The sequence below is a fragment of the Aulonocara sp. 'chitande type north' Nkhata Bay genome, linkage group LG12, assembly GCF_057382095.1.
Source record: "Aulonocara sp. 'chitande type north' Nkhata Bay isolate Kocher_YH1m ecotype deep benthic linkage group LG12, A_spYH_male_GT1.1, whole genome shotgun sequence".
In the NCBI taxonomy this organism is placed as follows: Eukaryota; Metazoa; Chordata; class Actinopteri; order Cichliformes; family Cichlidae; genus Aulonocara; species Aulonocara sp. 'chitande type north' Nkhata Bay.
In genome coordinates, this window is record NC_141355.1 from 16011194 (window position 1) to 16035771 (window position 24578).

Consider the following 24578-nt stretch of genomic DNA (forward strand, 5'->3'; position numbering starts at 1 on the left):
ACACCTAACTACAGAATAATATATAAATGTAAAAATCTAATATATAATTACTGGTTTTCTTTGCAAGCTACATAGAAACCTGTTCAGTTTTAAAGACAAAGAAAACCTAACCTGTTAACCTTGGGTTTGATGTTTATATAAAACACTTTCATTTTGTTATGGCAGGTGATATTCACCAAAACATGTGCACTGTTATATTTATATTTTGATGAGCAAGAGTACATGTACTGATTTCTTTTGGTCAGTAATTTAAGATCCCATTTGTAATACACTTTGTGTCTTGGCTGTTGATCTAAATTTCCTCGTAGTCTTATTATTTAATCTCAAACTGGTATCTTCATAGTAATTGCTTTATATTTTTTATATATAAATGCCTATATATTTACACCGATCAGGCGTAACATTATAAGCACCTGCCTAATATTGTGTTGGCCCCCCTTTTGCTGCCCAGACAGCCCTGACCTATCAAGGCATTGACTCCTGTAGACCGCTATGCCTCAGATGTAACAAACTACGATGTTCTGTGTATTCTGACACCTTTCTATCAGAACCAGCATTAAATTTTTTAGCATTTGAACTACAATATCTCATCTGTTGGATCCCATCACACGGGGCAGCATTGGGTCCTGATTTTCATAACTGAGCCTTGGTCGCCGTGACCCCGTCGCTGGTTCACTGCTGTTCCTTCCTTTGCCCAGTTTTGATAGATGCTGACCAATGCTGGGAACACCCCATAAGAGCTGCAGTTTTGGAGATGTTGTGATCCTTACTTAATTCTTACTTGCTTCCTTAAATATCCCACCCACTAACAGGCGATGATCGCTGCATGTGGGATGATGTTGGTGCAACATTTCACTCAGATTGGCCCACCCCTTAATGAGGAGATATGGTGCAAACAGACATATATAGCAATAGTCTGATTAATTATTTATTTCTACGGAATACATACAGAGTATATGTGCTGTCAGTATTGTAACTATTGTCTTTCTTCTCCCCAAAATGTGCTTGTGTGATTTATGCCCCGTCCTAGCAGCATATCGGTGCGTTGGATATAACTTCAGCGATCCCTCCCTGCTAATCTTTGCAGCATCTCTTTGGCGATTTCTGTTCCTGATATTCACAAATAACTCCATGGCACTGGCCAGCTGCGCTGAGATGAGAGAGAAGTGAGGCTCTGGACCCTCTCTTTCTACTTCTCCTTTTTCATCCAGTACTAAACTACTCTTTGCAGTTTTTATTTGTACAATATAGTGCAACACTATCAGAGCAGTGTCCCTGGGGGAGATTGCCTGAAAAAGTGTGCTTAATCTCAAATTTTTTAATAATATCAAACATACTGTCCACCGTTCCACATGCGGCCATGATCAAAGGGCCTTTTTTTGTGTGTGTGTGTCACATGCATGCGTGTCGGGATGTTTATTTGCAGCACAGTGCACTTGCGGCTATGCAGTGCGTGAGATGTGAATGTGGAGTCTGCATGTAAAGCTTGTTTGAAGGCAGAGGTGCGTGGGCCTCAGGGGCTGCAGAGGATCTCTCACCCAGCTGTCAAGCAGCCTTTAAAGTGTTCTCTAGTTGCTCTTCAGGGTGCAGCCAGCCACGGCCACATCCTCATGTCAGCCGCTGCTACGTGCCTGTGCCTGCGGGGTGCACCAAAGGCACGCACGGTGACAGTGACAGACACTGAATGATACAGAGCGGGAGAACAGAGGGAATGAGAGAGTTAGGGAGGGAAGGAGGAGCAGAGAGGAAGAAAGAGGATGGCAGCGGAGTGGAGGGAAAAGACAGAGATCGGCATGAGTCATAATTCACATGTATTATTTCACTGTCAGCTAGAGAATAAAGAAAACATAGGTTGGTTGACATTCAGGTTTGATCATAAAAAAAAACTATCACAGAGCAGCTCAGAGAAAGAAAGGTATGTGTGTGCGTGCACATTTGTGCGTGTTTGAGTGGGGGGGACATGAAAGACTCAGAGCTGGAGTTGAGATGAGTGAGGGGTGAGGCTGTCAGAGAATGAAAAGGATAATTTAGATCTGTTTCCTCTCTCTTACTTCAGCGCCTAATGAGCCCTAAGCAGTGCAGAGTCCCTGCAAGCACTGCCACCACAGTGAAGATGAAACAGGTAGAGAGTTTGGAGGGGGGGCGCTCCGAGACAGAGGCACAGAGATGAGAAAATGAATAGGAGGTAGAGGGAGAGAGTAGCACAGCAGATGCATTGGGGGGAGAGGGCAGGCAGTCAGACAGAGGGAGGGTGTGTAGAAAGATAAGGATACAGAGAGAGAGGGGAGACTGTTGCAGGCTTCAAAGGCTGCCGGCTAGCGTGGCCATGGAGGAGCCATGAAGTCTATGGTTCTGTGGTGTGCTGGTCTTGCGGAATAGGCTGGCTTTTTCAGGTCACGCTCTCTGTTCTTGGCTTATCTGGTTCAGCCACAGACCGTTTTCCAGGAATGAAGAAAAAAAGCCCATTTTCTCCTCCCCCCTGACCAAAAGCACGTCTAGACCCCTGTATCACACGAGCGGGGTGGAGAGAGTAGACTTGCAAATACGGAGCTCGTGTAAAGTGAGACTGTGCATGTGCGGTGGCCTGTTGCAAACAGCAGAATGCTTGCTGTGTATTTTGTACCTTGTGGATGATGTGTGACCCAGCGACTGTGTGTGTGGTTTTTTTTTCATTATTGTCCTCTGAGGAGTGGCATTTTCATCTCAGTAATTGGGCTGAACCAAGTGCTCGGCAGGCAGGCTGAGGACACATGCTAAGATGTGACGAGTGCCTGAGAAATTGGAAGTGAAAAACAAACCAGATGATCTGACACGGGCACATTTAGCGAACGAGCGCACGTGCACATTCATACCTCTGCTGGCTCCCGAACAACTCTGAAGGTCTCTCAAACAAATATCACAAAGTAAACTCTGTGTGTTTGCACGTTGTCTGTTATTAGCTCATCAGTGTGTTTGCAAATATTTGGAGATGTCCTAGTGATGCGGCGTGTTTGTGTTTGCTCAGCCAGTCAATCCTGAGCATTGATTACTATGCAGACCCATTAGTGCTCTAAGAATCTCCCGTTATGGCCAAAACATGTGTGTGTGTTTTAGCCCCAGTGCAAGCAGCATCTTACAACTGAGGCCAAATATCCAAACCTGTTCGCTGTCAGAACATCAGTACCACGCTATGCTTACATCTGTTCCTCTGAAAGATACCTAAGAGTCTGTCTGCTCTGAATAATTTTTACCCTCCTCTCCCTCTCATCTGCTCCCTTCTCCTTGCCTTCTGACAGGCCTGCGGCTTGCGGAGCAGCTTGCTCGACGTGAGGACGAGGCGAAGATCCGCCATCGTCTTGGGCTTTCTCTGTGGGCCAGTGGGAATCTGGAGGAGGCCCAACATCAGGTAAAGCATCTCCTGCTCGCTCCTCTTCTGGTTATGGATCACCTTGACTCAGACCTCTCATTTCCTTCTCTCCTCACCTCACCTCCTCTCTCCTCTCCCTTCCATCTGGGCTCCTTCGACCTCTGGTAGTTAAGGCTGACCGCCAGTAAGCCCACATCTGTCGGCTTTGAGGTTGGCAAGGATTAGAAATGAGAGGTGGAAGTACTTGTCTTAAACACATGGGGAAATATACGTTTTCAGCAATGCCTTCGAGGTAAAAAAAAAAAAAAAAAGAGCCATGAGGAGAGAGAGAACAACAGGAGGAAAGAAAAGAAGGCGAGGTGGCTGTAGAGTTAGAGCATTGGTGCTGGCAGTATGCTATGGAGTCTGTTGAGCTGGTAAATGCTGTCATCTCAGCAGACAGGCGACAGATGAGTGAATATTTTTTTGTATCTGCGTGCATGGTCTCAGGATCCCCCAAGCCTCTGCATCACACACACATTCACTCCTCTTCAGCCCACTGCCCACCTAGCAAGCATGGAATATCCCCTTAACATCTCTCTTTGCAGTCTGTCCACACACCACAGCTCACTAGTTGATATATACATATATAAAAAAGTATATATATACATATATATATACTTTTCTTCCCCCTTTCTTTGGCTTGTGTATCCACATGCAAGTTTGTGAACAGTCAGTCAGCAGCGGTGGCTGTCACGTGCGTCTGTGGGGATGTTTTTTAGCTGCTTTCATTTTTAAAATCTAGTCCAAGACTCTTTTTTTTTCTTTCCCTTTTTTTTTTTTTTTTGTTATGACACACGCGCACAACTTGCATTTATTCGACCCAGATAGCTTTTGTTTTTCCGTCGGCCATGCATCATACTTTTTCAAAAAAGTATTTTTGTCTGTTTGCAATTATCTGTAACAAGAGCTGAGAATGAAAGACTGAACCAAGGTGATGGCTAGAGCAGGGGCTGAGTGCTTGTGACTCATATTGAGGAATTTGTGTTCAATTAAAGCAAAATATTATTCTAACAAGCCAATGCAACATATTTTCCACTGCATGTTTGCTTTCCAGCTTAATGCTTCACCTTCAAGACCCTAATAGTCCATGCTAACATTGTGTTGTCCTTGTTGCAATTAACTGCAATCCAGTCGTTTGCATACATACAGTACACCACAGCTATGTTGAATGTTTTTCTGCCTGTCAGCTTGTAGCTCCTGCAGTGACTTGGTGGTTGGAAAGGACGCTGTTGTCCTCAGAGTATAGATGAAATGATTATTCATGAGCTGGCCTGTCGCTACAGCTGACCTTGGTAAACACTCTGACCCACTTTATACTGCTATTTTAAAGGCTTGTATTTAAATTTATAAAGCGTTCAAAGGTGTAGATTAAGAGTACTTGACCTCATGTTCCTCATTTCTCTCTATCTGCGCACCGAATTGTATTTTAGCACCCTAGCTGTGATCCCGGTGCTCGTACTGGCACACAGATTGACGTGTCCTGATTCTAATCAGGTATTTGAACAGTGCTTGCTCTCGCTAAGAAGCATTCATATCTCGGCAAACGTGAATCGATACATTTGTGCCTGCTTAAAAAAAATAATAAAAAAATCAGCGGTCTACAGTCGATTAAGCCTTTACCTCTGATATCATCTTCCGCAGGGGGATGAGAGCTCCCCGGGGATTTTATTTTAGAAAAATCATTCGAGGTATGTGTGCATTCAAGTCTGCTCACGTTTACTGATACAGTGTGACACTGACATTCACTTAACATGTCAGATAAAAGCCATGTTAGTGTGTCAGTAAAACAAGTGAGCGCTATCTGAATAGGTAGCGGCCTGAGAATGCCGCAGATTTTACTGCACCTGTGTCGCGGCAAAAAAGACACTATAGATGCAGTGCCCCCCCCCCCCCCCCCCCCTTCATCTGTGCCAGTAGGGGTGAAGACAGAGGAAAGGCGCTGTGAGAAATTAGTTACACTCTTAAAGGGATATCTGCAGGCCTAACAGATGAAACTAGCACTGCAGCAATCAGCCCACAGCCCTATCAGCAAAATCAGCCTGAGACTAGCAGCTCCTTCTACTAGGACTAATGCAGCAGAACTCACAGATTCTCTACTCTCCCCCCTACACTCCCTCTGACACACTTTCCTCTTTGACCTTGGGATATGCCTGACGAGCTAGATTCTATGCCTATGTACTCACCAGGAATCCACACACACTTTCTCCCTTTCCTTCCTCTTGTCAAAGCCACAGGGTTGATAAAATCCATTTAATCCATACCAACAACCCTTTTTCCACTGCAGAGCTCTTTGTCTTGCGTGTACTATGGTCGAGCAGCAAGAGTGTTTTACCCTCTCTGCTGGCCCCAGACTCCTGGAGAGTCACTCTATAGCAGTCCCAGTTATTCTACAGGGCTGCTATATAGGTGCAGAAATAGGAAATCAATAAAAGGCTCCCATGAATCAGCACTCTTGGCCGGTTCTGCTTGGCCAGTGTGCAACAGTCCTTGCCGCCCCACCTTTTCATTGTCTCGCCTTCTTCTTTCAATCCGGTGTCTGGCCCTGAATTGAAAGATCCAACAACACAGACGGGCCTATTGAATTCACAAAGCATTTATTTTCCTGAACCGTGTTTGTCTAAGATGCTCAGGGTAATGGTTTAGCTGCTCGCAGCCCTTTCTGGGCAAATGAGAGCTGAGGAGAGGTTTACCTGTGTTTAATGGTTATTCATCAAGCTACATTACAGTACTTTATTCTGCTGTGAGAGAGAAAAGAAGAAAGGAGGCTGATCAGTGATAACCTGTGAGGTGGAATGCTACCATCTAGTGGCCATGTTCATTTTCTATCCTCTAAGGCCTAATCATGCCCAATTTAGTAAGATGCAGACATATTTAACCAACTTGTCTTTCTCATAGAATCCCAACTGCCTTCCTTTTTTTAAACACAGTTTATTCATTTTAACTTATTTTCCAGAAAAGGTATTTTGATGCAACGCCTTGCTGTTTCGGGGTCATCGTTGACGGTGCCGATGACTATTTCTTGTTATGTTTTTGTACACTATTCTTGTCTGGTAAATGAGCAATCCAGGAATGTCTGAACGCATTGCTGCCGTTATTTATCCTTAGCTTTACCGAGCATCAGCGCTGTTTGAGACCATCCGCCACGAAGCCCAACACAGCACAGATTACAAGCTTTCTCTGTTTGACCTGCAAACCTCCTGCTACCAGGCTCTCCAAAGGGTCCTTGTCAGCCTCGGTACGTCAACACACTTTACTCACACTCTCAGTACTGCACACTGTTATGACTTGTTTTTGCTTTTGCCTCTGTGTGCACCTGAATGATTTTAGACTTCATCCGCTAATCAAAGCTGACCTCTGAACTCCGCAGGGCACCACGACGAGGCCCTGGCAGTGGCAGAGAGGGGTCGTACAAGAGCCTTTGCTGATCTCTTGGTGGAGAGGCAGACGGGCCAGCAGGAGTCGGATCCATACACGCCGGTAACAGTGGAGCACATCTTGGATACCGTGAACAGCCAGAGGGCTTTGGTGCTTTATTTTTCTATGGCTGCTGGTTACCTGTACAGCTGGCTGCTGGCTCCAGGAGCAGGTAGGTTTGGACTCTAGCTGAAAACTTTTTAATGAGTTGCTGAAATCCCATCATGTCTGTCTGACTACTGCTCTCCTGAATCTCTTTGTTTTACTTTGTTCTTTTATTCAAAACATTTAAGTGTGTGTACTTCCAATGCAACATTTTGGTTTTTTTTTACTTTAATAACCTGAAATGTGGCAAAAGCACAGAAAATGACTATTAAAAAATGGCTTAGAAATGTTGAAGTGGCACGATTTGTGCAAAGGCGATCAATAATATGAAATTATTCTGTCTGTACAGAAGCTACTTGGTTTAAAGCAAAAGCAGCCCCACGCTCACGCTTGCTTGTTCAAATTAAAGCACATAAAAGGCCCAGAGGCTAGAGGCTTGTTTTGCACTGCAGGGGTAGGAAGGCCAGCTTTAACACTGAGCGACAGTGCCACCTGCCACTCCACTGCTAGGATTTGCCCCCCTGCCTCGCCTTTCACCCCCAGAAGGCATCTGCCTGTGAACTATGCTAATTGATTGTGTCACCGATAACGACACAGCCAAAACACCAGTGGCGTCATCTTCACACGTGTCAACAGCAAAAGTCTTCCCTGCTTTTATGTTTCATGTTTGCTTTTGTTTTCATCCGTTTTCTTGATATTGCTTTGTCCTGGCACTTCTTTATACACTCCTAAATCTTTCTCTCTTTTGTTTACACTCTGAGTAGCGCTGATGCTAGCGCAGCCCCTTTTGTTTGCCTTGTAAAATTCCAGTTGTACAAAGAATAAGCTACGGTGCATGTCGCCCGACTGCTGTGGCTGCCCTACTGCTGGCTTTGCTTTGACTCTCGTGTGAAGAAAGGAAATGAGAGCCGTGACCCATGTTCCAAGGCACAAGAGCCTGAACATTTGATCAAATCCAGCTCCCAGGCAACCAGATGAACTTGACCTCCAAGCACTAGTCATAAGGAGGGGAGGAACACTACAGGGACCGGAGTACATCTTCAAAGCATCGAATATTGCCCCAGGCTAAGAGGGAGCCACTTGCTCACTAATCGCCTGTCTGTCACTTCCTGGCATTCCCTGGCATCCAGCTGGTACACAAACATGTCCAGCTCTAAAGAGTCTGCAGTCAATGAATGGGGCTCCTAATGTCATGCTGTAATTACTCCACTAGTGTACATTCTGGCCTGAATTAGCATGCACGTGCATATTCACCGGAATCACTTTACCCGTCTATTTAAACACATTTAATACGAAATGGTGAAACACACTGACACACCCACAAACCAGACACACACAAACAGCCGTATTCGCCCGATGTGCTCTTCCCCACCTGCTTGAAACTTAGCCGAGCTCTCGCGGCAGGCACCAGATGGCACGGGCAGCCTACTCTTATCTTTTATTGAACAATATTTGTTTTATTCATTTTGCTCCGCAGATGCACTGCTGCACGTGCCCTCACCCACAGCTCTCAGTTGAAATAATCCAATATTGCCACCGTCGAGAGCGAGTAATAGGAACATATTAAAAAAAAAAAAAAAAGGAAAGAGAGAGGGTGGAAAATAGCCACTTTCATTTGTTTTGTCATTACACTTCATAACCACCTGAAAGCAGCCAGTCATATTTACACTCCCCTCCTTTCTCTCTCTCACTCTCTCCACAGGCATCCTGAAGTTTCATGAGGTGTACCTGGGCGAGGGCGTAGCCGAAGGGGGGTCGGAATTCCAAGAGGGAGGTGTCGGCGGAGTGGTCAGTGGCTCCTCGTTGGAGCAGCACATCGCCAGTGCCCGTGAGGCTCTGGGGGTAGAGTCTTATTATAGCAGGTGAGGTGTAACAATGAAATGAAAACTCTATTTAGTTAGCTCATAATCTGTGTCACTTCCTTTTCCCTCTTTAATAACTCACTTTGTTGATTATGGCTTAGCGTACACTCGTCGCACATGTATTTGTTTTAGTTTCCCTTAAACAGAGCCACATTTTAGGTAGATCAAGTAAATGAATTGCACAAAGCTGATTTACCAAGTCGACATACTGCAAATTGTGCAAATTGTGTTGCATGTCATGCTGGAAAAAAAAGCATGTCTTATTTTGCACCCGATGTTGTTGAGATAGTTGCCGCTAGCAGTCTTCATTTATTTGTAATGAGAGGGGGAGAAGTTATCAGAACAAGTGCATAATTGGCACGGGTGGATGGCTCAAAGCTGTGAGTCCAGTGCCAAAACTTTGGCTCTGTCCCGTAGCTCTACATTCAGTCCTCGTCCTGCATGTTGTCCTCAATAATACTGGTATTAAACTAAACTGAGCTTAATGTAGAGTGTTAGATGGAGAAGGAGAATTCAGGTACTAGATTCATGCAAGGGTGTGTCTTCTTTTATGAACAGCCACGGTAATTTCTGCACTGAGCTGATGGGGTTTGCAGTGTTTCAGGCTGTGTGCTTTCACAGCTTTTACATGCCTTATTGAAATGTCTGTGAAAACAAAGCTATTTACGGAACTGTGTTGACATATTAGATTAATGTATGAATGTTACTATATCTAATAATGACTTTATTAAATACCTAAAGCCTGACAGCCTGCAGAAAAAAAGTCAAGAGCAATGTGTGCATTTACGCACACGGCGCAGTATTATTAACGTTATTAACACACAGACGGCTCGGGAACTGGTGCTAAATAATTTCTTCTGCTCTTTTACGCGTGGGACAGGTGAGTTGTTAAACACATATTTCAGATTTATACGGTGGATGAGTTTGTAATAAATCCTCCACTTCAGTCCTCAGGACCACACGCAGCCGCCAGCAATGTCTGTCACAAGAGTTCAGCCTTATATCAAAACATTTTCATTCTTCTTCCGCCTCTCAGTTATCTGAATTGCCACGCTGTTTTCAGAGAGAAACACGCATAAAACCTGCTTTTTATGTTATTATTGTTAGTTTTTGTTAGTACGTTACTTGCGTCTTCACCCACCCTCAGCTGGTGTGTTCGTTTTTTTAAGGAGGTAGTGGATGTCTGTCATCACAGGAAGCATCACACTCTTTTACACACACACTCACAATAAAACAACCCTTCTTCTGCTAAGGCCTGATTTAGACTGCTGAGGGGAATCTTTATAACCTACTTATGCTTGTTCTGGTGCATTACATGTTAATTGCCATGTGGTCATGACCCAGTGTTTTATATGTGGTAAAATGCTGGGATTTTTTTTTTTTACCTTGTGTATCCCTGCACTTTGTTGTGGAGAGTATTTTTTGGGTGCAAAGATGTTTGTCCCTGTAGTTTTACCACTTTTTGGAACATTCCCTGAGATCAATTACAATCGTTTCAGCAATCTTACTTTATCGCTTTAGTGTAGAAAATTATATTAATAGCATCAATATAAGGAGTCACAAATGTCAGCAAATTCCTGGAGGGAGTTTGCTGAAACTATCATAACTGACTTGATGGAAAACTAGAGGGAAGCTTCTTTGCACATTCCCGTCACGTCCCTCTAGGAATTTGCTGACATTTGAGATTGCTTATATTGAGCCTGTGAGTATTATTCCTTATAACTGAGGTGATGACTGGTACTCTGTTACTGATAGATTAAAAAACTAAAAGTAGCCAGAAATGCACAGGATGAATTGATGGTGTTGAACAGGCCTCACAAGAGCTGCGGAGAGAGATTTGCAGGTGATCTTCTAACAGTGTGCTGATTTAAAAACAAAGATCGCACCAGTTCATTTCAGTAACGACCAAGCTTAAAGGGCTTTGCTCTCCCCCCCAGTGGGAATAAATGAGATGGAATAATGGCTCTTGATATAGCTCGAGGTGTTGAATCCACCTAACACACAGCCAGTCTGACAACCCAAGGAAAAGAGAAGGCGGTTACTGTAACCTTAAGGAAGAATGGGGAGGAAGGTTCAGAGGAGACGCTAAAATCAGTGAGCCAAAAGTCAAAGAAGAGGCTGGTAGTGAATAGAGATCTAACACACAACAGGGGATGTAGTCATATGTGTAGGGCATGTAAAGTGTTCTGAGATGTATCAAAAGTTCAAATCACCCATTGACATCCTTGGAGCTACACTGCACTTGACGTGTGCCATGTTTCTCTAGTTGGAGTTTGATCCATAGTGACCAGCTGCTCCACCCAGTGCCAGTCTCTTCCACCCCTAGCAGTCTGGCCCTCCTGCCCCATTACCAGCTCATTTACTTCTCCAATGGGAAGTTGCATACACACCACTGCGCCTGGATGGGCACCATATGGCCCCACTTACCAGCCCATTCAGTCTCCAGAGTGCAGAGAAAGGGAGGCAGCACTCTGAAATGAGTGTCTACAGAATGAATGGGATGGAGAAAAATGGAGAGGAGCATATGTGTGTGAAAGACAGGATAATAAAGAGAGCGGAAGACACGGCTTTTGTGATAGTCGAAATCTGCGTATTAACATGTGGAATCTCTCCATCTTTTTGAAAATCCAGTCTGAATAGGTCTGTTACCATGTACATTCCCGGAGAGCGAATCTCAGTGTGAGCCACGTACTGTGGCTTTAAGAATTGCAGTGGTAGGTGCGCAAGGCAATCAGAGATCCCATGGTGGTTCCAAGAAGTTCATACAGCTGCTGTGAGATACTCTAAGAGTTGCATGATATCAAAGGAGAGGTTCACGCATGAAGGGCGAGATGAGAGAGTGGTTGCGAGCTAGTGATTGGGGGGGGATGACACCCCCGCGACTGGATCAGCATTACTGGCATTATATTGAAAGGATTACAATCAGGCTGTTGGATCCAGGCTGAAAAAAAGAGGCCAAGTGTGTGAGGGTTGAACGGTGTGTGTTTTTTGGCAGGTCAGAAGTGTCTGTGTGTGTGTGTTTCTGTGAGTACTTGATTTATCCGCAGTGAAACAATATAAGAGTGTATTGTCTGCTGTGCTCACATGCTTTTTTTTCTCTTGGCAACATTTCTGTGGCCTTGGATGCCTCTCACTCCATCTCTTTCTCTCTTTCAGAGGGTGCTCGAGCAGTGAGACTGAGAGTGAGGCGGGAGATTTGTTGGATCAACAATTTGAGGAGCTCAACAACAAGCTTAACTCCGTCACTGATCCAACGGGCTTCCTGCGCATGGTGTCCAGAAACAACCTGTTCAACAGGTAGGGGGGTTTTGATGCACATCACCTCAGTGTTCCTTGGCTGTTAATGAGTGGCAGTGTTAATCACCAAATGCTACTTAGACCCACTTTTGCACAAAGAAGACGATTAAAAGTCTCTGCTCGAGTAAGGAGATTCGTGGGTATTGTGGCTCATCTGTGAAAGGACTCTTTTCTCCATTGTTTAGCCAGCGCAGAGGCAGCATGTGAATCCTCCTTATTAAATAGACTGAGTAAAGCCAAAGCTGCTAAAGCCCTTATCAACTGTCTACTCTGATGGAAGCCCTGTGTGTGCGTGAATGTGGTCACATGTGCGTGTGACTGTTTGCCAGGCGCAGACATGGAGATGAATGTGGTTTTAAAATGTTTGCCATGTCTGTGTTTGTTATGCAGATTTATGAGATTTTAGTGAGAGCGCCACTGGCTTGTTCACAGCGTTATTTATTGACACTATGCAGAGTATTAATTTACATTGGGCTGATTGGTAAGGTATACCGACAATGTGCGTGCATGTGTGTGCATACTTGTGTGTCTGGGTCATATTTCCCTGTCCTCGTCCACAGTTGAGCTGTTCTTTGATGAGAGGGTAATTCCAGCTTTAATTGAGTCTTGGTGCTCATTAAGCCCCTTTAATGGGCTGCCGGTAATAATCCCCTCATTCTTTTGGGCCTTTAAAAAAAAAATCTGAATTATAAAGCTCATCATGCTTAGGAGCCTGTCGTCTGTCACAATACCAAAAGCAAGAGAAAATTGAGAAAACCTCTTTGTCCTCCATACATCTTGAGGTTTGGTGTCAGATAATCTGTGTGTTATTCAAGAGCTCTTTTTGAATTCACTTTCTCCTGCTATTTTTCCTTACATGTTTAGGCTATTACCATTTAATGGAATGAATTTATATGAATACTTCAGGATTTTGATATTTATGTATTACAAAGAGAAAGGATACGTTTATTTCAAAAAGAAACCTTAATTGAATAACATTTAAATTCAAATAGGTACAGGGCACTGAGATCTCGTCTTCAGTACGGAGCTTGGAAGGATTACTCTGGGAAAGTGATAATGAAAGTCTCTTTGTGTCTTCGTTGTGTAACTTGATGAGATTGTTTAATGATCTTGCAGTTCTCTGTAAAATTCTGCCAAAAGGATGATGCAAGGTTTATTTTATCAGCAGTACAAAGACAGCCAATATAATAAGCTTAGAGGTACAGTAGTTATTTTTTAGGTTATTAAATAGAAAAAAAGAATATTGTATTCATAGTTATACATGAATTCGTGTGTAATTACATGCTCTAACAAAATCATGCGTTCTCGTAAACTTCGAATTAATTGTTACAGATACACAAACTGGAGCGAGTGCCAGTTTGTTGAAGCCGCCGTGTTGCCCTGTCACGTTGTCATGCCATGGCCATTTCACCAGCCTCATACGCAGCACACCTTATACGTAACTTTGAATTTAAAGATCACCAATAGCTCTTTCCAACTATATTCGACCATTTAACATTTGTACATGTATATTTTCATCATCTCTTTCTCATAGTGTCTTTCTCCTCCTCCTTTTCATCTCATCCTCTTCCTCCTTATCTCAAGCTTCATCTCCTGAACAGCAGCTAGGGCTGTAACACACAAAAATTTGAATAAACGTGTGTATTTATTCATGCAGTTAAACATTGTCACCGGGTAATTAGATGCCAATGTTAGGCTTGAATGTCCTAAAAATAAACCTTTAAAAATATCGTCTCACACATTTCCTGAGTTCATTTGCAAGGCGTCCGAGCCCAGCAGTGTTGGATCCGCTTCAAATGAAGTTCCCCTAACGCTGGCTAGCAGCAGCTAACTGTGGCAAAAGATCAGCTCTTAAGTTCAGGATATCATCAACAATTCGTCTCAGTATCACTGACATGAGACAGGAGTGAGACCCAGCCTTCATTCACAAAGTCTGACAGCCTCTTCCAGAATACATAGACATGCATATTGATAGCTGAGGTAAACAGCAGATTGACAGCCTACACTCACAGATGAACGACATCCAGAGTTCTTTATCCTACATTAGCCACCGTAGCCAGGGTTACACACCTGAATTTGGATGGATAACAAAACAGAGCAAGCTGCTATCCACTGACATCTAGTGGTAAGATTTCACACACTGCACCTTTAAATGTATACTAGAGGATGATTTATTTATCTCTGATTACCACGCAGATGACACTTAAAGACCCGTTTTTCACTTACAACCACTGAATGCAATCTTCACGTTCAGCCTCTCTACAGCTCCCAGTCTTTTCTTTTCATTGTCTCCCTTTACACTTGACACTCACCTTCTTTTGGCTTATCCCTTGTCTCCTCACTCATTCTTCTTGTCAGGCTAACAAACGATTGTTTTGCTTTCCCATGGAGCCTTATGCCAAGGCCTGGGAGAGAGACAGAGAGTCGGGAGGCTGGAGGAAAGCCAGTGGCCTGGGGCTACCAGAAGGGCAGGATAGATGTCTGTTGGCTGGGTCCGGAAGAAATTCTGGCTGGTGGAACAGATGGAGGAGTAGTGACAAGTGTGACTATAAAGCTTGGCCCTGCTAGGAAAAAGGAAAAGGCTTCTAGCCCCTCAGCCACCATTAGCACAGTTCTCAGTATGCTGACTTTCTCTATGTGAGCTGAGGGCTGTCATTCCCTTCACACAGCAGACAGGCATCCAAAACGCATTGTGCTGTTATCTTGAGTTGGTTTGTTGATAAAGATTGAAGACAACAAAACTAACAGATGATGGGATGTTCTGAATTTAAAATGTTGAAGAAAATGCATGAATGGTGCTCTCCTTCTGTGGTGATTCTGCCAGTCTGGCCCCTATTTAGGCCAATAAGTGCTAGATAAGCAGTGCAATACTGCCATCTAGTGAAGGTGTACATATTGACATGGTAAACTGAGTGAATTGAAACAGCCTTTGTATTATACTTGCCTTCCCAAGGGGTAACAACAAATTAATATATCCTACCCTCATCTACCTCCTCTTGGATTAAATTTGTTCTACGTTTGAGCAGATATATGAATGTGATGATCCTCTGCGACACATTATCTATTAAATTAAAAATGGACTTTGTCATCCACTTTCTCAACACACAGGCAAAACTGCGTTTTGGAATTAACAAGAAGGCCAGAAAGGCCCAAAGAAATATTTGAACAGTTTAAAGTTGGTTTAGTCTCAGCAAAGACTCCTAACTCAAAAATCATGAAGAATCTTAAGTGTCTGAAACTTTCTTGAGGTTTTCAGGATTAAAATGAAAACTACAGTACTTTGTTTTGTGTCTCTGCAGGAGTTGCCAGAGTATGACAAGCCTGTTCAGCAACACAATGTCTCCTGCCAAAGATGGCAACTCTTCCCTGCCCCGTCGCTCCAGCAACCTTGGAAAACCTCCACTGCGGGCACTTTATGATTTGCTCATCGCACCTATGGAGGGGGTAAGTACTACTTCGGCGGGGTATTGCCTGTCTGTTGAGGCAGTTGTGTGACAGAGAGAAGAAAACACAATAGGGTGCTTTCGAGAGGAACAGAAAAGCAGAAAAAAATGAATTTCCTTTATATGATTAAGTGTTTTCATATCCTTGCCTCACAGGGCTTGATGCACTCCAGTGGGCCTGTTGGCAGACACAGGCAACTAGTGATGGTGCTTGAGGGAGAACTGTACCTCATCCCGTTTGCTCTGCTAAAAGGAAGCTCTTCTAATGAATACTTATATGAGCGTTTCAGCCTCATTGCTGTGCCCTCCATTCATGGCCTTGGAACCAGTGCAAAGGTACAGCTTCTTATTTAAACTTTGTCACGTTTTTACAATCTGTAATGCTATAACAAACTATTCACCATCCGTCCTAAGCTTTGCTGTGCTACAAGGTAAAATTTGTTGGTGTCCTCTAAGGCTCATTCTCGGCGTCCTGGACCAGCCCCATGCGGCGGCGTCTCAATGGCAGCAGTGGTGGGTAACCCGAGACTTCCCTCACCTGTGATGGATCGCTGGTTGTGGGGACCTATGCCGTCTGCAGAGGAGGAAGCACTAATGGTGGCTGAGCTGCTGGGATGCCAACCCCTTGCTGGCTCTTCTGCCACAAAGGAGAGGGTCATGAGTGCTCTAACACAGGCTGAATGCGCCCACTTCGCCACCCACATTTCTTGGAAATTAGCTGCTCTGGTGCTCACCCCAAACCCTGAGGCTGTGCCTGGGGGAGCAAGCGCCAATGTGGGAGTGGGAACAGTGGGAAGAGGTGCAGGGGGGAGAGCAGGCAGCAGTGGCCGAGGCAGAAAGGGCTCCACTGGAAGTGGCTACACCATCCCAGAGTCTCTCCACATGCAGGATGACAGCAGTGATGTGGAGAGCATCTGTGACAGCCCGCCCCTTCAGGAGTTCCTGCTTACAGCTGCAGATATTTTGGATCTGAGGTTGCCCGTCAAGCTGGTTGTGCTGGGGTAGGTAGACTGGCAAAGCGATACAACTAAATAGTGATTTTTTTTAAATGTAGATTTAAAGTCATTAAAAAAACCATGAGATTAACCATATTGAAGATCTGAATTCAAAATTGATTGACTGACATGAAATTCATTAAACACACAAATGTAATTAAAATGTACATCATGATTTATTTGATAAGCACAGGGTAGAATACCAAATTTCAAGCTTGACATTTTAGTTTTACAGTTTTCACATTTGAGCCTTGTCTTTTCGTGGCTGCAGGTCATACCAAGAGTCCAGCAGCAAGGTCACAGCAGATGGTGTTGTGGGACTGACTAGAGCTTTCCTGGCTGCTGGGGCTCAGTGTGTACTTGTGTCCTTGTGGCCTGTCCCAGTTGCTGCCTCCAAGGTTTTTGTCCATGCCTTCTATTCCGCCCTTCTCAACGGGACCAAAGCTAGTGCGGCACTGGCAGATGCCATGAAGACTGTCCAGAGCAGCAAGCAGTACTCACACCCTTCCAACTGGGCAGGTCAGGGATGAAATTCCTTTATGCATTATTTCAACATTAGTAATAAACAAAGTAGTTAAAAGAAGATCGCTGTGAAACTGAGCTCTTCTTACTTTATTTCTTTTTTTCAGGATACATGCTGATTGGCAATGATGTGAAGCTTAACAGCCCATCTTCCCTAATTGGCCAAGCTTTAGCTGAGATTCTACAGTATCCAGATCGGGCTCGCGATGCTCTGAGGGTTTTACTTCACTTGGTGAGACACACACCGTTACTTATTTTACAAGATGTCACAGTCAGCACTGCTCAAAAACACTGATGGTGCATTGCTGTGCTCACTGCAGGTGGAAAAGTCTCTTCAGAGGATACAGAATGGCCAGCGTAATTCCATGTATACATCCCAGCAGAGTGTGGAGAACAAAGTAGGGGGTGTCCCTGGTTGGCAGGCTCTGCTGACAGCTGTGGGCTTCCGTCTTGACTCTGCAGGCACCGGTATCCCCGCTGCTGTCTTCTTTCCCACTGCTGACCCAGGAGACAGGCTTCAGCAGTGCAGCACCACCTTACAGTCACTGCTGGGTATGTAGACAATGTAGCTATTTAAAACAAACCAAGTTGTTTACAATGTGCCCAAGGTTATGGATTTATAAATACTAGCAAATCCCTGTGCTACGACAACTTATCTGGCTTATAATGTTGGGAAATTGAACATTTCTCATTGAATAAAGTTAAAGGTTTAAATACTGTTTGTATTTGATATTGTTTGTCTTTGCTATAATGCTGCCATCATTATGATGCTAAGCTTCTGTTACACAGCAGCACTGATTCCTACCTGATTCAACATTTTGTTTTTTAAATGACAACAACAACCAAAACATTGCCATAACATTTTGATGTCAAATAATCCAATTAAATGAGAAAACACAATTTATTTACTAAAAAATGCACATGAAGATTACTCTAAATCCTGGGAGCATTTAGTGTTATGCTTGTCACTAAACATAGCTTATTATAGCCCCAACAGGAGTTGCAAGGTCGTTGTCGTGCTGCAGGATGAGTTTGAGACCAGGGCCCATATCCCTAAAGATTCTGAGAATCCTCTCAGAGAGCTCCTAACTTAACCTAAAAATTCCTTGCCAGGAGTTTTAGCTTAGAAGTGATTCCAGAACATTTTCAGTGAACTCTGAGCAAGGAATGGATGGAAAATCCTATCTTAGTGAGGAGGTGTGGTTGACCCCGTTGCTAGGTATGAGTCATCATTTCAAAAGCCGTGATTGGTTGATCCTACAAGTTTGATGGAAATGAGCTTTTGGTGATAATGAGCAAAGGATGTACCCTCAAATCAATAAACATATTATATACTCTAATCTTATGCTGACTGTAAATATCTGGAAAATGAATAGTAAGCTGTAGGGGTTATAGCCATTAGAATCTAAAATATGTGAAAACTTAAACTCATTACACCCTGTTCAAATAATGATTCGTGTCTTATTTGCTCATATTAATATCCTAGCTGGCATATTTTGTACTTTCACTCCCATATGGACCCCGTTGAAAACAAGATGGCCTATCTCAAGAGGCTGTCCTTAATGAAGTAGAAATCACAACGTTACAAGTCCAGTGTGGTCTTAACGAGGGTAACACGGCTCAGCTTTTAGCAATGTCTGTGATTGAAGACCCAAGTCATCACTGCTGCATTGTTGCATTTTCCCGGTTGCCAAATACCTCGGGGTTGTGATTACTTTCGTCTCCGGTGTAATAGCGTTGTGGCGTCGAGTTGGTGAAGTAATTGCATCTCTAAGGAGATCCACCACAAACATGATTCCTGCACGATCCAATCTGTAGCGTCTCAATAATTCCCTGTCATCCAGTGTTTGCAGGACATCTCTCCTGCCTCTTCTGTTGGCCATTTTGTGCAGCTGCTTAGGGGAACTCCTAAGCCACTAAAAGTCCTCTTCCCTGCTCTTAGCAGATCTCGCCTTAGGAGCCCTTTTAAGCGCTAGGAATCTTGAGGAATAGCTTTTATATTAACTGGGATTGTCGTGTCACTTTTAGGGGAAATTCTAAGAAAACGTCATGACTCTGAGAATTTTCTTAGAATTTGGCCGCTAGGAGCCACTTTTTGCACAAAGATTCTTTAGGGATACGGGCCCAGGACACCTTCCTGGCATCACTCTGATAGAATCTCAGAACATTTTAACACAATTTATGTTTGCGCCATTTCATTGATCTATGTATCGCCCCATGTTTAGCACTTTTTTTTACCACTACCATTTAAACCAGTGTGCCTTGTTAATGAATGATGAAGAACTTCCTTTGATCCAATCCCTTAGGTCTGCCACCGCCAGCTCTGCAAGCTTTGTGCAAACTCATTACAGCTTCAGAGGCAGGAGAGCAGCTCATCAACCGGGTAGGTCCCTGCAGCTCTGAACAAATGCTGTTGAGTTTTGCACCCAGTACCCACTGGTCTTTGGTTCAAATGACAAATACCATTCCTGTTACTTAGAGTTAAAAAGCATTGTAGCAGTCCCCTTTCACTTTCTTTGAAACTTTGCCACACCTTTGTATTATAAGTGCGTTGCTAGAAGAAGCATATCAGTGATTTTATCACTGTGTAATTTGGTAATGTCAGGACTGGATACGCTCTAATGAACTGGCAACTCAAGCTGGAGCTTAATCTGCATTGAAATGCAGCACTGAATTCTAACTAGTTGCCCAAAGTCTTAACTACAGTCTGAGTTCTGTTCTCTTCCTCCCCAAGCTTATGACACCTGAGAATTAATCTGGGACTGACGTAGTTTATCCCTGTTTACGTGTAACATGTGGCTGTCACATGCTTAAAGTCATCAAGTTAGTTTGTGATTGGCAATTTTCATAGCCTCAAAATGTAAGTGTGTGTGTGTCAGTGGAAACACTTGATCTAATCTATATATGCTGCAAGCAATAAACTTTAATCTGTTAAACCACTAATGTTACTTGTTGCTGTACCCTCTTGTTGCCATAAATCCTTGTACTTTACTCTTTTTCTTTTTCTTCCTTTTCTTTTTTTTTTTGCGAATGGCCTGTGTGCATGCCATTAAACACCTGTTTTCTCTCCCCTGCTCCTAACGTGTGGTCTGAAGGCTGTTAAAAATATGGTGGCGATGGTAAGTGTGCATTCACTACCAGCACTCCATCCCATAGCTATCTTGTTAAATCACTCTTTACTGTCTGTTCTGCTAAACTCTCTTTGTATTGGCGAAAATGCATGTTGTTTTTCCTCTCCACATGCAAAGTTTACTGTCTTGTGTTGTTCATAGTTTTTCCTTTGCTAGTTTTCAGTCAAATCTAAGGGATTTGGGGGTATTTAAGATTTAGAACTTGGGTTTGGTTCAGGTCAAAGGAATGTTTCAGGGTGGAAGCAGGGGTAAATCTGTGATGTAAAAAACCCTTTCTCAATCGTGTCGGGTGAAACGAGAAGAAGGGGTTTCTGCACAGTTGCGTCAAGTTGACAAAGATGTCTCTGTTCAAAGCAAAGTAATCCCCAAACAAAACACGTAAGTGTGCTCTCGGGCCGCGTGTTAAACCCTACAAAGCCCAAACCCTTCCAGCTCAGCTTACCTACAGTTATTTTATTGCCAAGATTGCTCGTGCACTGGGCTCAGACATATTTTTTTAGGACACAGGCTTATACAAGATACATGAATATGTTTTAATTGGACGACTTAAAGAGAAGAAAATGAAATCATTATTAAAAGGAAGAAGCTGTATAATTTTTTCACTTGGGTTATTTAAGTTACTGATGCAACGCTTTGATCACCCAGTTCACTTTTAAGCCGTTAATTACATCTCCACTACTTTATTGTAATGTTGTCCCCTGTCTCTTTCAGCTCCACCAGGTGCTAGTCCAACTACAGACAGGAGAGAAAGAACAGGATTTCTCCCTGCTGCCCATTCAGGTGTCCATTAGTGTGCAGCTATGGAGACTCCCAGGATGCCATGAATTTCTGGCTGCTCTTGGTTAGTCATCTATTATGTAAAAAAAAAAAGTCCCTATCCTATTGTCTACCATATGTCTATTTAAGTTACAGCTGTTGTCCTGTTTTGCATGTGCAGGGTTTGACTTATGTGAGGTAGGCCAAGAAGAAGTAGTACTGAAGACAGGCAAGCTAGCCAACCGCCGCACCTTGCACTTTGCTCTCCAGTCTCTGCTGGCACTCTTTGGTAAGTAAATGTATTTTTTTGCTTATGCACTTTCATTCTTTGCTGATTGTTGTTGAGCTCCTAACTTGATTCCCTGTACACTGGAATCTGAACTGTGCATTGGCACTTTTTAACAGCCCGTTTTTATCCTGTGTTTATCTCATGTCACATTTTTCATCATCTCTTTTCTTTTATGTTCAGACTCCACAGAACTGCCCAAACGCTTGAGCCTGGACAGCTCATCCTCCCTTGAGTCCCTAGCTTCAGCCCAGTCTGTGTCAAACCCCCTGCCCATGGGATACTCAAGCCTTCCCTTCTCTCCTCCTTGCCTGGACAATCAAGTATCTGATGCCATTTCTGTTTATAGCCTTAGCTCTGTAGCCTCCTCTATGAGCTTTGCTTCCAAGTCAGACTGTGATTTCCTTGCTCATCGGCAGCGCGGTGGGGTCACAGCACACTACTCGGTCCACAAACACCCTCATGTTCCTCGCAGCCGCTCGTCTCCCCATGGAGCAGCTGCTGCAGTGGCGGGAGCCCGCGGAGATGAGGAGGAATATGAGGGCTTTTCCATTATCAGCAGTGAGCCCCTGGGAAGTCATTGTGACTCTCTGCCTTTGCCACCAGGCCACAGCCAGCGCCACCACCGGGGAGGCAGGGGTGTCGTCGGTGGCTCCAGCACAGGAACGGGGAGAGGGTACACTGTTTCTGTATCATCGAGGGGCAGTGTCAGCACCCCAACATCTCCCGTCAAAACAAACCTGGTGCCCAGCCCAAACTCACCGTTTCAGAAAGTCGGTAAGGTGAGCAGCTCAGATACAGGAGAATCTGACCAGTCCAGTACTGAGACGGACAGCACTGTCAAGTCTCAGGAAGAAAAAACTGTCCCTCTAGATCCTCAGGAACTGGCCCAGAAGATTCTGGAAGAGACTCACAGCCATTTGCGTGCTGTGGGTAGTCTTCAGAGGGCTGGTGCAGAGGCCGGGACAGCTGGAGGAACCTCAGCACGGAGTAGCGCATTCCGCTCTTCTGAAACTAGTGCGTTCAGCCGTCCTAACAGCGGCGCTAGTGGTCGAGCTCAGTCTTCCCCAAGACCCAAACCTCCCTCCCGATCTTCTTCACTGCAGAAGATAAGCTCTGGCTACAATAGCCCTGCGGTCTCTGAGTCTTCCCAAAAGGAGGGCAGCCATCCTTCACCCACTTCAGACACTCACGCACAGTTCAAATTAAAGTACCCGAGCTCCCCGTACAGTGGCCACATCTCTCGTTCCCCGAGCAACGTGTCTCCCAGTTCTGGTCACCAGTCCCCTGCTGGTAGTGCTCCATCTCCTGCTCTTTCCTACTCCTCTACAGGCTCTGCCTGCTCTACATCAGCTGACACGGCGGATTTGGATCGACTAAGAAGAGGGGTCATTGATGAAAAAGTACAAGCTATCCACAATCTGAAGACCTTTTGGGCTAATGCTGCGGCCCAACAACAGCAACATCTAGGTCCTGTCAAAGCTGTCCACAGCACACCCGGTCCTCTCGCCTCTGCCAGCAGAGATGTACTAAGTCTTCTGAACCTCTCCCCGCGCCACTGCTCCCCTAACGACACCCAAGACAGCCTGGAGCTGCGGGAGCTGGGGCTGCAGTCACTGGATAGGGGTAGCAAGAACTCTTCCAATGGACATCACTGTTCCAACCCCAGAAAAGTGGCCCCATCACCTACTATTTCCACTAGCAGTAGCCCTGGTGCTCGTTCTATCCGACTACCTGCTGGCAATGGATACAAGTTCCTGTCACCTGGAAGATTTTTCCCTTCCTCTAAATGCTGAGACATTTAAAACGGTCCAATACTTTTATCTATCATTTACTATCCTGGGTGCTGGAGGGGTAGGGCACTTTTTGGGGACCGCCATTGGTCCATCAAGGTTGACTGACAGCGAGAAGGATTTCTTTGGTTGTGAGTTTGATTCTGCAGAGGCACATGAGTGCTTTAGAGAGCGTCTAGTCTTTGTGCCCATAACACTGTAAATGGCAATGAAAAAAACTCAACGACCTGATACTGTGTTTGTGTGTAACTGTGTGTCAGGTAGATGTAAATGCCATTTGGTATTTTTTCCCCCAAAAAACGTTGCTGTTCGTGTGGGCCAAGATGCAACAGCTATGACTGATTTCTTCCTTTTTTTTTTTTGTTTTTAAATTTAATGGTTATTGTTATTGTTTGTTATTGTTATTAATATAATAATTATTATTATGTTTTGTAAATTAATTCCAGTGTTTCACAATCAGTATTAAGCGTTTTTATATGATTAAAAAGTGAACAAACCTGTACCATGTAAAGATGGATAGAGTGGAGAAAAAGATTTAATATTTTTTATTGAAATCAAAAGGGCATTTTGCCTGATTTCTTTGTGAATTGAGTGTCTGCTCTGAAGCATGGATTCTCTTGCTATTCAGTGTTAAGTACCATGTATGACTTTTTAGCCCATGATTTTTTTAGATTAAACATGAAAGTTTCATGACAACCATCTGTCATTTATCAGTAAACTGTTTCAATAAAGCATCATGTTTGCTTTCTTGTATTCTTGACATTATTCTTTTGTGTGGCTTCATACATCTATAGAGACCTTATTCCAGTTCAAGTTGGGACGGCTGTCGCAAAAAGAGAAATGATTAGCATATCATTTAAATCTTATATTTACTTGAATATAGTACAAATATAACATGGCTAAAGCTGAAAGTAATATGAACAATATAATGAGAAAAATTTTTGTCACGTCAGATCCTCTGGAGTAGAGAGAGCAGACGCAAATACAGACTAAGGAGACGGAACTGGACTTAACGAAAAGCAAACAGTTTATTTTTGGCTGTACAAAAAAATTAAAAAGAAAGATGGACGGGGACTAAGCTTAAACTAACAATGCTAAACTGGAGGAAGGTATATACGAAACACTAGATACCTGGAATGTGAAAACCTGAAACATGGAAACCGAGATCAGAAACATGAGCTTAGATGAACAGATGATATAACGAGGGACAAAAGGAAACTCACACAATAAATACACAAAAGGATGATCAGGGAAGTAGAGGCAGCTGGACAACACAGGAGGAACAAATCAGATTGAACAAAGTGAACACATTGGATACAGGACAGGAGACTATCAAAATAGGACAGGAAACAACAGACGCAAGCTTGACACAGTGACTGGGGAGACACGAGTAAACACGGCGACAAAGACTGACTAAACACAGAAGAAGATTAGACACTGAGAGAGAACTAAGATTGCTAAGAACTGAAGGCTAACAGAAACAAACTTAAAACATGATGAAAGAATAACCATGAACCTAAGAATCGCAATGAATATTCAAAAGCAAATAGCATGATGTCCAGAACTAGAAAACACTGGGTCACAGA

The 24578-nt window shown here is 43.8% G+C and overlaps 1 protein-coding gene across 3 annotated transcripts in view; it reads left to right on the plus strand.

The window, feature by feature from the left end:
* Positions 1–23745, plus strand: part of LOC147317141 (tetratricopeptide repeat protein 28-like) — a 197895-nt gene extending 174150 nt beyond the window's left edge. For 2 of the 3 annotated variants that reach the window (XM_086313820.1, XM_086313822.1), the window contains 16 exons: positions 3276–3385; positions 6494–6623; positions 6756–6974; positions 8610–8769; positions 11926–12066; positions 15366–15510; positions 15666–15845; positions 15966–16510; positions 16776–17023; positions 17134–17258; positions 17347–17578; positions 19333–19409; positions 20122–20145; positions 20869–20998; positions 21095–21202; positions 21383–23745. In XM_086313820.1, coding sequence (XP_086169946.1) covers positions 3276–3385; positions 6494–6623; positions 6756–6974; positions 8610–8769; positions 11926–12066; positions 15366–15510; positions 15666–15845; positions 15966–16510; positions 16776–17023; positions 17134–17258; positions 17347–17578; positions 19333–19409; positions 20122–20145; positions 20869–20998; positions 21095–21202; positions 21383–22995 — 4187 coding nt within the window. In that variant the 3' untranslated portion in view covers positions 22996–23745. The remainder of the gene's footprint in view (positions 1–3275; positions 3386–6493; positions 6624–6755; positions 6975–8609; positions 8770–11925; positions 12067–15365; positions 15511–15665; positions 15846–15965; positions 16511–16775; positions 17024–17133; positions 17259–17346; positions 17579–19332; positions 19410–20121; positions 20146–20868; positions 20999–21094; positions 21203–21382) is intronic. The other variant, XM_086313821.1, reaches the window with a different exon arrangement.
* The last annotated feature ends 833 nt before the right edge of the window (positions 23746–24578 follow it).